General features: G+C 45.7%; 1 protein-coding gene across 2 annotated transcripts in view; it reads left to right on the forward strand.

Annotated features, from left to right (window-relative positions):
• The window catches only part of SIDT1 (SID1 transmembrane family member 1), a 40,372-nt gene that overhangs the window by 11,001 nt on the left and 15,727 nt on the right, over window positions 1-13,644 (forward strand). For both annotated transcript variants that reach the window (XM_039559668.1, XM_039559675.1), the window contains exons 2-10: window positions 3,169-3,290; window positions 4,297-4,467; window positions 4,673-4,718; window positions 7,494-7,595; window positions 8,354-8,437; window positions 8,564-8,657; window positions 9,895-9,966; window positions 10,337-10,430; window positions 11,523-11,566. In XM_039559668.1, coding sequence (XP_039415602.1) covers window positions 3,169-3,290; window positions 4,297-4,467; window positions 4,673-4,718; window positions 7,494-7,595; window positions 8,354-8,437; window positions 8,564-8,657; window positions 9,895-9,966; window positions 10,337-10,430; window positions 11,523-11,566 — 829 coding nt within the window. The remainder of the gene's footprint in view (window positions 1-3,168; window positions 3,291-4,296; window positions 4,468-4,672; window positions 4,719-7,493; window positions 7,596-8,353; window positions 8,438-8,563; window positions 8,658-9,894; window positions 9,967-10,336; window positions 10,431-11,522; window positions 11,567-13,644) is intronic.

The raw sequence follows: 13,644 nt of genomic DNA on the forward strand, positions 1-13,644 counted from the left end.
GATACACTGAGGTGCAATTTAAAGTACACTGGGATCTTCTCGATGAGCTGCTCTGTAACTGTTGTGTCTGACTTTATCATGTTCCTCTCAGAGACACCCTGTTTGAATGTGGCCTGGGAAGCAGCTTTGCCTGTGTAGAGTGCAGAGAGAAATGTGATGGGGGGGAGGAAGTGTAGTGGGATCCCACCTGTGAGCACATACTTAGGCCCTAGGTGGTCCTGCCTTGATGCAGCTGGATGCTGCCCCAGATATTATCAGCCCAAAAAGAGCACAAGGCACCTGAATATGGACTTTTAGGGGAACAGGGCAAAGGAGCTATAACCAGCTGTTACAGGGAGCAAATACAGAGTGCTGAGCACAGTAAGGATGTAGAGAAGCCATTATGGTAGTAATATAGCATATACCAGTTTTCATGTGGGTAAGTGCTTAGATTTAAAAGACTATTGAGTCTTGAGACTCTTACCTCCCTCTTCTGGTATTCCTATTTGCTACTAGTATTATAAGATAATGGAATTGGCAGCAAAGCTGAATAAATGTTGTAGGTGATGTATAATCAGCTTAGTTTTGTGGAGAGAGGGAAACCAAATGAGGTGTCTGGCTGCTGGATCACAGCAGAGGGAAGCGACCTTCTTCCACCTCTCAGGTTTTTCTCTACCAGCATTAATCACCAATGCTTTTGTTTCCCTTCCCTTGCCCTTCTCTAGGATAGATGGGGAACTTTCTTTTCTTACTGAGGATGGTCAGTCACCATAACAGATCTCCCAGAAAGGTTGTGGAGTCTCCATCCATGGTCAGCTGGCTCTAGGTGTTTCCTGATTGTGTCCAGTTCGGGTCTCCCCAGTATAAGAAAGCTATGGACTTACTGGAGTGAGTCCAGTGCAGAGCCACAAAGCCAATGAAAGCACGGGAGTATCTCTCCTATAAGGAGAGGCTGAGAGGGCTGGAAATGAATTGTATTCATTTAATGTACGTGTACTGATGTACAATAAAGAAAACCTGACTATCTGCAATATATGTATAACCCGTGTCCTGGGTTATGTTCTGTATTCGTGAAGTCAGTGGAGAAGAGAATTTCCCAATCTCTGGCTTGTATTTATGGGTAGTTGAGGATGCATAAGCCAGTAGTGCTATTTGCTGTGAGTTATATGTGAGCTCCCCCATTGCATTGAGCTATGTGCTGAGCCCTGGAGAGTTCACAGAGCCATGTCCAACCTTAGGCAAGTGAGAATCGCTTCACCTGGAGGTGGAAGTGGGCTCGCTTGAACCGCTTCATGGGCAAAAAGCTGCTGGACAGGTAGCTGAAATGTGTCCTTCCTGCAATGATAGTTGTTTTCCCCATGGGTGGAGAATTGTTCCATGTCCTTCTTGCAGGAGACTGGCTTGGCCATTGTGTCTTCACTCTCCTTAGATTTGTTTTCATGTTCAGTTGCAGTCGCTTCATTTGTGTCCCCATTCCTTGTCTCAGCAAACACCTACAACCATCAGCTTGTTCAGCCCAGTCCCTGTGTTTCCAAGTTAAACCAACGTGGGCTGTCTCAGCTCCCTCAGGGCAGCTACAGACGCTAAAGAAGCCACTGAGTTACCTTCCAATGCTGCCTGGTGGTGGTGGCCCACCGTGGTGACACCCTTCAGGTGTTCCTTGTGTGTTTTGCTTTGTGGTGACGGCTTTTTAAACTTCATTTTAGCACCCTATGGCGAAATTTACTTGGAAACAAAACTGCATGTGTAGTTTCTGTGACCAGAAGGAAAAGCTGGAAGGCAGGCCAAAAGTGCTTTGCAAAGGTTTAGAAGCCAGAAGGCAGTGGGAAAAGATTCTAACATCTGCTTTTCTATTTCAAGAGGGTTTTAATTAAATTATTTATGATTGTTTTGGTTTTTTGTTGAAGATCTTTTATTTTTTTAGGATTTGGTGGTTGTTGCCTCTGTACTATGGTGCTAATGTCTGGAAAACTGATAATGATTATGGCTTTCAGGAAGGTGTTTTGTTCTACTAGACTCAACTCCCATGTGAGCTTAGAATCACTAAACAAGAATAAATAGGAAATTTTCTTTTAGACTTGGAATTGCAGATGTAAGTCATTTATCTGAAGCTGGTGTCCTTGGTGTAAGAATTAAACTGATGTCTCTGGTAGCTCTGCTTCTGCTACCTTGCTAATTCTGTATGTCCTTTTCAGAAGGTGGTACCTCCTTGCATCTTTACTCTTCTTGGAGGGTATAAAGTCAGAATACCTGTGAGAAGTCTTTTACTGATCTAGTGAGAGTCCATTATAATCTTTCAAGATGTGGCAGGTTGAAAATGTGTATATATTATCCACTTAATATGCTTTCATTATTTCAGGGCCTCTAATTGAGATGAGCTATGGATTCTCATATTTTGTTTTCTTGATCAATATCTACGGTTCTGGAGAGGGAGCTGAAGGGATGCTGTTTTCAAATGGAAATGGTGACATTTCCACATGGTGCAGACAAACTCCTTGCTTCTCAAATAGTGAACTGAGGGTGTTTTACACCACAGCTGTCCTACCTCTGCAACCATGTGCTGGCCAGATAATGTAGGGAGAAATTTCAGTTGCTGCCTTTCTCACAAGCAGCCTTTCTTGTCCACTTGAGGGCAGTCAGAAGTGTATTCCTGTTTTGTTAGGTGGGATTATGGTTATCTTTGAATTGTTTACATGAGATCCAGCTGCTAACCTGCTTTTTCGTCCTTGGCTATTGATGTCATCTTTGTGATTTTCCCAGTAGTATTGATTGAGTTGGTTAAGTAAGTGTCCCAGCAAGAAAATTCTTAATTGTAGCTTTGGGTCTTTGTCTTGTGTGTCTCTGTGCGTTTGCTTGACTTTTTTAAGAGAAGTTATTCAGGTTGCTCCCAGCAGAAGCTACCGAACTCTCATGTATTCTGCATTTGTCCACTGTACCTTGTCTGACAGTCAGCTCTCACCTGGGCACAGGGCTGTGATTCTGGACTGCACTGTCAGCAGAGAGGCACTTCTGTAAATGATGTCTGGATCCAAATAATCAGTCTAGTGATAAACACTGTTGATCTCCCTGTGCATATTGTCAGCACCTAGGTCAGACTGAGGAAGGGGGAGAGGCTTCTCCCACCTACATTTGGAGCTGTCTTGTTTTCTAATTTCAGCTTATACTTCCGTGTACTCTCTCTTCCCACAGGTAGATGCAGTGCGGGTGTACGTGAACAGCAGCTCTGAGAACCTCCAATACCCCGTCCTGTTTGTAGTTCGCCAGCAGAAGGGAGTGCTGTCATGGCAGGTCCCACTGATTTTTCGAGGCCTGTAAGTACTGGAGTCTCTTCTTTGTGACACACTCATCTACCAGCTGTGTTCATCAACAGCCTCCCTCAAGTCCTACCTCTTGTAACCTGTGTAGACTGCAGGGCTTGGTTGCAGAGCATTCTTGCTCACTGCCAGCTGGGTTTAGGAAGACCAGGATTTGATGGCTAACCTCTTACTTGGCAGTGCTCTTAGCTCTTGGCTCTTGGCTGCTCTTGGCTCTTAGCCTCTCAGATAGGTACACAGAGTACCAGGAGGCTTGTCTGCGGGGGAACTGCCTGTGTCCCCAGTCAGTGAATCTACCACACGTCATTGCTGTCATTCCGTGGTTGCCTACCATGTGTGCACATAGTTCCTGGGCTCTAGTTTGGAGCAGGGTTTGAACAGGCTCTTGAAAGAGCACCCTAATTTCTGTGTTAGAGTGCATTTGGGGAAAAGAGCCTCTGTTTCTCACCTCAGGGACACCTAAGTTAAGTTTGTTCTAGGGAGTGGCTGTTTTGAAGCTGCTTCTTTGCAAAAGTGATGCTGTTTTGTATCTTCATCAACCCCAGAGCTCGTTGGGCTGCAAGTTCTGAAAACAATTTTCAGCCACCTTAGACCATTTAAAACGTGAAGCTTCATCCTGTGACTGAATCCTGGTGCCAGCAGCAGATGTCCTGCAGTGTTTTGCCTGATGCAGGGGATGGTTACAGCGGTGGCTGTCACTGCTCTCTTTGCCTCCACTAAATGGCAGATGTTAGATATCCACAGCTGTCGTGGGCTGTTCCCTGAGGGAAGTGAAATGTGGAGGATGACCAGTCCCTTGTCCAGACTGCAAGCAGCAACAGAGGTGGAGCTTCAATGCTGAATAAAAGACGGAATGCTCCTGGCCTTTCAGAGGAGAATTTCAGTTATGCAAGCAGGGGAAAAATGATGCCATTCTTAGTAGTGCTGAACAACTTCTTAACTGCTCGCTCGCTCTCTCTTTCCCATCCAACTTTCTCCTCCCTCTTTCCCCTGGCTGTTGTAGCTATCAGAGGACCTACAATTACCAAGAAGTGAGTCGGACCCTCTGTCCCTCTGAGCCAACACCTGAAACAAGACCCTCTGACCAGATTATATTTGTGGATGTCGCTTCCATGGCACCATTCAATATTGCATATGAGCTGCTGGTCACCAGGCTGGAGAACTTCCAACTTGAGTAAGCTGGCATGTGAGAATACAAATGCAATTTCTTCGTGTATCACTTGAATGTCACTGAAGGGATTTGGTCCATCTGCCTACTCTTCCCTTATTTTTCCTTCCCAGGAAAAAAAAAAAAATTCTTTTGTTTAATTTGAGGGTGCTTTGTGTGTATTCCAGCTCTGAAAGTTGTAGACTTCAACATCCTGGTATTTGTTTTCTAGGACCAACAAAGCCTTTAACTTCACTGCCAGCCCTTCCCAGCCCCAGGTAAGGAGGAATCCTGTGTAGATTGCTTGTACGTCTTACCACATCCAAGGGACTGACATGATCTTTTGTTAGAGATAGCAAGTCTTTTATGACTAGGTAGTTTCCCTCTTAGGATGCAGGGAAACTTCCTTACTGTTGAATTTTCTGTGGATACAGCGAAGAGGTAAGAGTGCTTCAGTCACTCTAGGGACACATTTGGGTCCTCCCAAAACCCATGAGCGGAGGAAATGAATGGTACTGGCACTTCAGGAAATCCTGGAAATGTCCAGAAGTCCAGAGGTCATTGGACTGCTGAACTTCCGTGAGGTGGTACACACCAGTGTTGTGTTCCTGCCAGTTCTGGCTCACTTGCCTGAGCATGACTTGTCAAGATGCAGTCTTTACTGGAAAAAAATAAACACAAAGATAAATAAGCTGTAAAGGTGCAGCAGAACTCAGGCTGCTATTCCTTGCTCAGGGCAGCAGGTCAGGCTGCAAAGTGATAAATGAAATGCCTGGTATGTGTGTTAGTTCAGAAGGAAGCATATGTGAGCAGCACCTCCAGCTGAACAGCTTTGCTTAAAGCCCTGCAGATACAAATCCTCTCTTGAATGAAAATGATGTTGGCAGTAACTATAGAGATACAGGAACATATATAGCTGGGAAGGTGTGTAATTTACCCAGGCTGTCTGGGATTCTGTTTTTCTTGTTGCTTTCACTGTTAATAACACCATTTAATTTTAGGTTTCCTATTACCAGGCATCCCTAGCTAATCCTTTTTGCTGTCAAATGTCTTAATCTGGTTTGCAGTTTCATGCAGTATTTTGTACTGTAGGAGCAGAGGGAATGATGGACTCTTTATAAATAATACTTGGGATTTTGTAATTTGAATATAGAGTGTTTAGGATATGGAATTAACTTTGTGACTAGGGTCTGATTTTTTGTGACAATAATATGAGATTTGTGAATTTTAATTTAAAAACAGATGTATGGAGTAGAAGACTGCTTCTTAATTGGTATAATGCTGAGGTTTTTGTAAATCAAAGTATTAAGCAGTTTACAGGGGTAAGAAAAAAACGATTATTCCAAATCTAGATGGGTGCTGGAGAAAGACATAACAATTGAAGGAGATGTTGTCTGAAACCCAGCTTGTGCCTGAGGGCAGAAGCAGAAATTGGATATGCTTGTCTAGGTCAGAAGTGTTGGCTGGATGTGTTTATAACACTTGCAGTGTGTGCAGCAGAGAACTGCCGGCCTCAATGCCCTTGTGTTAATTCTGTACCCTGATGCAAGCATGGCTTAAAGGAAATGATAGAAGAGTCCTCATGAACTAAGAGGTGGTCCTCATGCACCTAAAACTTTCCAAGGGGAAAAAGTGCCCCTGGGAAACCAAGGAGCTCAGTGTGCCTGTGTCCTTGCTTGGTGCAGACAAAACATGCTCTGCTAAGGAAACCGGCTCGGTGAGTTTGCACTTTGTAGGGACTTGTGGTTGGAGCCAGCGCTCCTTCAGCAGGGAAGGAACCCTGCTTGGAGAAGGGTGATGGGAATAAATGCTTTAGTAGAAATGGGCAACTTAGAAAAGGCTTGGGTGATTTCCTGTTTATCCCTGCCCTTCCACTTGGGGGCCCCAATTCCTGGGATTGGCATGGGGGAAGGGAAATAGGAAGCAGCTGGCCTTGCTCAGCACTAAGGTTTATGTGCCATAAAGGGAGCTCTACAGTTGGAAAGTCTCAGATGATGGTTTTGGAGTGGGGATGGTGGTAGCTTCCAGTGTGGCAGCAGTGATTGCCTGGTGACCATCTGGAAGGGAGGAAGGTGGCTGGTGGCAGTCCTCAGCCTTGTGTCCCTCCGAGGGGGCCTGAGGTGCCCATCAGCCCCTCACGGTAGCTGTGGCTTGGAGCCTGAGCTCTCACGGTCTGGCCTCCAAGTGGGATGATGGGAGCCCTCACAACAAGCCTGCTTGCTGGGGCAGGCACAGGAACCCACTTCTCCAGCAGCTGGCTGGGGGAGTGCATCAAACTTTTTACTGGAAAAATGTATAAATAATGATATTGCCTGGGACATCTTTTGCCCAGATATGAAAAGGCCCAGATCTGTAGAAACAGCTTTTTCTGACCCCAAAAACTGTCCTGTGGGCCTGCTCAAACCATGGAAGCACAAGAGATGCCATTCCTTCCCCCCACAGGAAAAGTAGGAATATTGCCAGATGTTAGTGTCTCACAGATTTTTTCAGAGCTACAGCTGAATTATATTCAGTGCTGAAGTGCAAAGAGAAACCCCCATTATGCTTTGCCATCAAAGCAAACAAACAAAAAACCCTAAATCCTACAACTGATATAATTTATTTATGAAACTCTTGACAGAGTTTTAGCTATTTGACTGTTCACAGTCTATCTTTGAGGCAACCCATTTGAGAAAGCTCCATGATGTGTTCCATATATAAAAGTAGAGTCAGCAGTATGGAAACATCTGGAAATTGCTCATTCAACATAAAATGGAATGGGGTGTAAAATGAAGTCACTTCAGCTTAAGGGAGCAGAAGCCATGCTGTGTTTTGCATGTTGAAGATGTTTGTGTCTAACAGCATACTGTGCAAGGGGGACAGTTGCCTGCATGTATTTAATCTGCTCTTCTGTAGTGTAAGACCCCGATACTTGAAATCTGTTTTTTTGTGAAAGCCATCCACATACAACCCCAAAGCCCATCGAGGGCTGTGCAGGTAGCTTAGAAAGGTGCTGAAGATACTTCCAAGGGTGATTTCTGGATCATAACTCTTGTACTCTGCTTTCTCTGCAGTATTTTCTGTACAAATTTCCTCAGGATGTCGATTCAGTCATTATTAACGTGGTGTCTGATGCAGCCTACCCATGCTCAGTTGTCTCTGTCCAGGATATTGTGGTAAGTCTGAGCAGAGAAGGGCAAGGAGCTGCCTGCTGGAGCTGTGTCCAGTTGTGAGGGGTCTGTGCCTTGCAGAGGGAAAAGCCCAAGGCAGGGCTTTGCCCTGATGGTGCTGGTGGTGAAGGGAGCCCCTAGAAGAGGAATGAAAAGTCTGTTGGAAGGAGGCCAAGACGGAGATGCTGAGTTCAAGCAGCTCATACAGAAATCTTTGTTGTAAATAGGTGAACAAGCTGTTCCTTTCTAGCCTATCCACAGGGAACACATTCCACACAGGGAATTTTTGTCCCCCTTGTGAGGTTCCCTGCTGCCCTGTGAGATGGGTCTGTCTCTCCATGGGAGGGTGTTGGGTGGAATGTTGGTGGGTGAGAGAGGGAACAGTGCTGTTCCCTTGACTCTCCCTTAGCTCATGGCAGCTTGGGGAACTTCTGATTTTTAGACATGTTGTCCTCCCTGCTTTTCAATTTTGATTTTCTTTCTGTGTATTTCATCCCCATTCCTGGGGTGTTCCCTCCCATGGGGGCTGGCATGGAATATATTGCAGCAGGGAAATAGCCCCATATTTATTCTCCTTTCCCACCTCCCTGAATAATGCAGGGTCCTGCAGTGCGGGAACAGACAGAGATGCAAGATGTTTTGTTCCCTTTGATAGCCCATCTGGGGCTCTTTCTTCCTGTTCTGTGCTGTGTTTTCCAGCTGGTTTTCTTTGAAAATAGTTTGGATGTTGTTCCTGGTTTAACCCTTTGCTGTGTCTGTTTTAGTGCCCAGTGTATGACCTGGACCATAATGTGGAGTTCAATGGAGTTTATCAGTCTATGACAAAGCAGGCAGCCATAACAGTGCAGGTGAGATTGATTTGTGTCCCAGTGTTTTCTGGTGCCTGCCTAGCAAAAAAGCCCTCATTGCTGGCCTATTGGAGGGGAGAGGCTTTGTGTCTCATGGATTCTGTCTTCTTCCATCCTTCTGTGCAGAGAAAAGATTTCCCAGGTGAGCAGTTCTTTGTTGTGTTCGTCATCAAGCCGGAGGATTATGCCTGTGGGGGCTCTGTGCCTTCTTCAATTCATGGTAAGTTGTTCTGGGAGCTGGATTTGATGGCTGCATCTGAGTAATGGAGCAGTGGGTGTCCTTTGGGACCTTCCTGTGGGATGCCACCAGGTGATGATGTAGGTCTGTCTTACCCAGGTAGTTGTGAGGAAGAGTGAAGTATAAATTTGATGTTGGGCAGGTTAAAAGTCTTGATGAATGTAGGAGGTGGCTGGCTAGTACAGTGCCTGGCATGCTGTGGTTATGCCCTTTTCAGCAGCACCACTGGTGTCTTTGGAGACGCTGGAGACATCCAGGCAATGCTGCTTACAGCTTTTTGTTTCGTCCTCACCCCTGCTCCCTGCTGCTGTAGTATCCTCCTGGCTCCATGAAGGCTCAGTTCCTGCAGAGAGCATCTTCTCCCACTGCTATCTTGGGATCTGTGACAGCCCTGAACTTGGGGGAATAGGAAAGATTGGTAATTTTGGGAGAAGAATTTTACAAAAGACTTGTTCTAATGTCTTTTCCAACCAGAAAACACTCTGTCCACTTGCTGGGCAGTGATAAAAGTAAGGTTTCCACCAGTCATGTGATGACTGTAACTGGAGTGGGAACATTCCTATCCTCAAAGCCCCAAGGTTTCTTCCCTGTAGAAAGAGCAAGACTGCAACCAACAGATATATTGGGCTCCCTCAACAGCTTTTTACTACTCCCCTGCCACCTTTCTGCTCCAATTTTCCCAAAAAAAAAAAAAAAAAAAAAAAAAAAAGAAGAAGAGTGAACTGTGCCCTTTGGAGTGTCATCCTCTCATCCCAGTGCTGTCAGCAGAGCTGTACTGGCCAGGTGTGCTTAGCCCTGCAGAAACAGATCGAGTTTCTAGAGTGGCATCCTGCACAGAAGTGTTTTACTCACAGAGATTTGGCCAAAGGCAAAAATGGACTCCCACTACCTGTAGTGAGAGAATCTCTCCTTTGGGGATTAAATGAATAGGGGATGAGATGCCTTTGGGATTCAGACATCCAGACTTAAGCAATGTATGGAAGGCTCAAGCAGGGATTTCTAGTCTGAAAAACAGGTTGTGACTAGGGAAGGGGGAGGGGAAACATATGAGAAAGGCTGTATATTGACAGATCAGAGAACAGTTTAAAGCAAAACCACACACACATTTTAGTAAAAAGCCAGACCCTGTTCCTTGTGCAAGTTCAGAGAACCAAGATCAGTGCTGAAAATCACTAATGTTGCTTGTTTTTATATTTGCTGTACACTGTGCATCTCACAGGAAATGTCAACCGTACCTGGAACCTGCAGCGGACAAAGAACCTTCAAGTGATGATTGTGCCCTCCATTAAAAGTCAGTGTCTTTGGGCTGAGTAGCTTTACAGGGGAACTTGGCACTGCTGAATAGAGGGGTATGACTGGGCCAGCATCCTCTGAAGGACTGGTGCAGAAAGCACCAGCAAAGGAGACAAAACCACCTGGAGCCCTGGTCCCTTCCAGGAAAGGCTGTGTGGTGCACCAGCTGGCACTGGGGGTGAAGAAATGGGGGGAAATCTTGCAACAGGTTCTGTCAATTCCTTTTGAAGAAAGCAGATGGCTTTGGAAGGGCTGTTTGGGGCTGGGCATTGTTAGCAGGTGGTATTGGGAAGAGCAGGACAGGAGTGCTGACCCTGAGAGGTGCTGTTCCTGCTCTGTGAGCTGACTGATCCCTTCTCTTTCCTCAGAGTCTGATTACATCCAGGCCATGTTCTTCAGCTTCCTGAGTTTCCTCTCTTTTTACCTGGGCTCAGTGGTTGTTGCTTTTGTGCACTACATTAGGTGAGTCCAGGGGTTATACAAGAACAGCCTTCCTGTTTCTAATCATCCTCAGGGACACCACACCCTGCAGAAAATTGGGGGTGAGTGGGGTGGCAAGCATCTAAACAGAGCAGCTGAAGAAGTCCATGACTACTCAGTGGGCTCCTACTGACCATCAGCCAGAAAATACTTCTTCCTCTGCTATGGGACCCATGGAAGGATGAAAATCTAAGGGTCTGCCCTCTACATCTTGTGGTGCCCCACCCCTGTGTTTCCTTTTATAAGGACACTGGGCAACAGGTGGGAATTGTGAAGGGGCTGATGTGAGATGTGGAGTGTGAGAGCATTGAGGAACGGAGGTACTTTGTTGCTGGACTGAGTACTGCAATAAATGGCAGTGACTTGAATATTTCCTTGGAGTCCCAAGAATGCTGGTTTCCTTCCTCACCTGCCTCCCCTGCCCCAGACTTTGGTGTTTGGGCTTGTGTTGAGAAGAATCTCTGCATGGGCATGGTTTAACTTCAAGACACATCAATGAAACAACATTTCGTTGGAACAATTCAATGAAATTACTTAAGTGCATGCTCTTAATTTGCTGTTACTTTTCTGTGTTGTGAGAATATGTTGTTTTTTGGGGTTTTTTTTACCATCTCCTTCTGGACATCTGCATTAACAGAGGTGATGTGAGTGCCTCTACCTCCTGCTGCCCCTTTAGTAGACTCATATGAGCTTGGTCCCCTGAGCAGGGAACTTGGGTTTGGAAAGGTGATGTGAGGCTCCCTCCCAACATACTGAGCAGTGTAGGATGGGATAAGTAATGGAAATGGTTGTCGTGCCTCTGGTGGATAGGTGAGGGGGTAAAAAAGCCCTCTGTTGCTTTGGAAGTTAGAGAGGTGGACAGCAAACAGTCATGACTGAGTTGTGTCTAGTCCAAACAGTATTTTTCTTTTTTTGTGGTTGTGTGTGTTTCTTTTGTGCTTCTTTTTGTTGGTTTTATTTGTTTTTTCAGAGCTTTCACCATACTTACCTATTGGTGTCCTAGATAATCTTGCTATGGCTGGCAGGTGATGAGATTTGTTGGCTGTCTCATGAGTGCTGTCTATTGCTTTTCAGGGTTCAGAGGAAGGCTTCAGCTGGGAGATTGAGTCCTGAGCATGGTAAGGTCTCTCCTCTGTTGTGTGACAGCTTTGAGTGAACAGCACAGGCCCCAGGCCAGGCATAGGACAGGCTGTCAGTCAAGTACCTTCTGTCCTGGAGCTACCTTCCCTGGTACCTCACATAGTCTCTGGTGCTGAGGAAAGATGTTAGAGCTTCCTCTCTGCCCTCACAAGAGAGGGCCTTTGAAGCCTGCTGCCCTGAACCTGGAGCTGACCCCTACCCCTAGCAGCTGCCTTTTAAAGGGGTGGAGGCAGGCCAAACCTTGCCTAGACCTAATGTTCCTGATTAGACATGAAAAAAATCAATGCCTGTTGATTTTCAAACGAGGCACTTTTGAGTATGCTAGCTCTTATGCTTTAAGAACTCCTCTGCCTGGTTTAAGCATGGCGTCTTTTAATATCTTAATTGAATTTAAATGTTAATTTGTTTTTCACTGGAAGTTGCAGACAGCCAGGTGAATGAATGACTAGTAGAGTTAGGTAGTGGTGTTTATGATGTTTGTGTTGGCATTGGATTCAGTTTACTTTGTGCTGCACCCACATTTCCACGAACTGCAGCTGTCTGCCTTATAAAAACAGAGCTGCATCTAAGAAGCCACCAGTGAAAGATGGAAGGTTTTGTCATGTGGATGAGGGGCACTGGGAGTTCTTGCTTTCTGGTGAAGTGTGGGAGTCTTTTCATTTTGATTAAATATTTAGTGCCTGCAAAGTAGTTCAAAGCGTTGGTGCTGAGGTCATTTGTGCCTCTCTCCTGGAGGAAGGGAGGACATTGTTTTGGCAGCATTGAAAGGTTTTTGATGTTATTCCTTTTTTGATGCCGAGCTTTTTCAGTCTCTCCAGTCTGCTACATACCATCAGATAAGCATGGTAGCATAACCGAGCTGTGTTTAGAGGATCAGCAGTGGAACTTCACTCTGACTGGCATTAATGGGCTTAATATTTCTGCTGAATACCTGGGGGCATTTGAATTCTTAGACTTGCTTTGTAAACCAGTAAGATCCACATGTATCCCTGTATGTGGAATCTGTGTGAAAGGTTTTTTTCACAACATGAACAGGGAACTGTAAAAATGTTGGTAAATATATTCTAATTTTATATCATTTGGGATGGATCCTGCTGTAAAACAAGAGCAGGTCTTAAGGCACTGAAGAAATGGGAAAGGCCTGTGTGTTGGGGAGTTTGGGTAAGCTGAAGGGACCTGTCCAAGGCTTTGGAAGAGCTCCAGGGTGCTGACAAGGAATCACTGTCTAAGACAAGGAGGCACAGTCTCAGCCAGGTGAGATGAGAAGTCCCAGGGAGTGCTGCTGATGCTGCAGCTGAGGTTTAATGTGCTGAATCCAGCTTAGAAGCTGCCTTCTGAGCTGCCCTGGTGAGAGGTGGAAGTTAAATTCTGGTGCTTGGAAAGTTCCCAAAGAAGCTGCAGGGCACAGATGCTGTACTTAGTATGGACCTGGAGAGTAGAGAACTGGATTGCTGAGCAGGGAGGATTGCCGAACAGCCTCCCTGTGAAGGGAGAGAAGAGCACAGTTCCTTCATAGTTTACAGCTTCCCTCTCAGAGGCACCTGCTGCTTCTGTGACCTGTCCTCTCCCTTGTAATCCATTGCCACTTTCACGTACCTGGCACTGCATGTTGCAGCCACGTCCTTTCTTCTTGGGAGGAATCATGTCCTACCCACACACTGTTTCTTCATCTGTTGTCTCTTCAGGGTGTGTCTGACTGATGCTTATAAAATGGTAATTAGCATCTTCCCTGTCTTCCAGATCAGTGGACACCCTGGCTTTCTCGGTTTTGTTTTTTTTCTCCACTTCCCACCTGTTGGAATTTCCTTCCCTCCCAAGTACCCCTGGATCTTGGCTTGTTCATTACTCCCCACTCTTTTTCCCCACCAAGGAACTGGATGGAAGTGCTCAGCAATCTGTCTTAGCCATTTGTCTTTGAATATCCTGCTACTCCATGTACCCCTTTGCTCCTGTTACCCATCCTATGTCTGGCTTCTGTGGTTCATTTTTTTTTTTCAATCCCATGGCACACCTTCCCTTCCACATCCTCACTATCTGGTGGAGGCAAGAGCTGGAG

This window comes from Corvus cornix, chromosome 1 (genome assembly GCF_000738735.6).
Source record: "Corvus cornix cornix isolate S_Up_H32 chromosome 1, ASM73873v5, whole genome shotgun sequence".
NCBI lineage: Eukaryota > Metazoa > Chordata > Aves > Passeriformes > Corvidae > Corvus > Corvus cornix.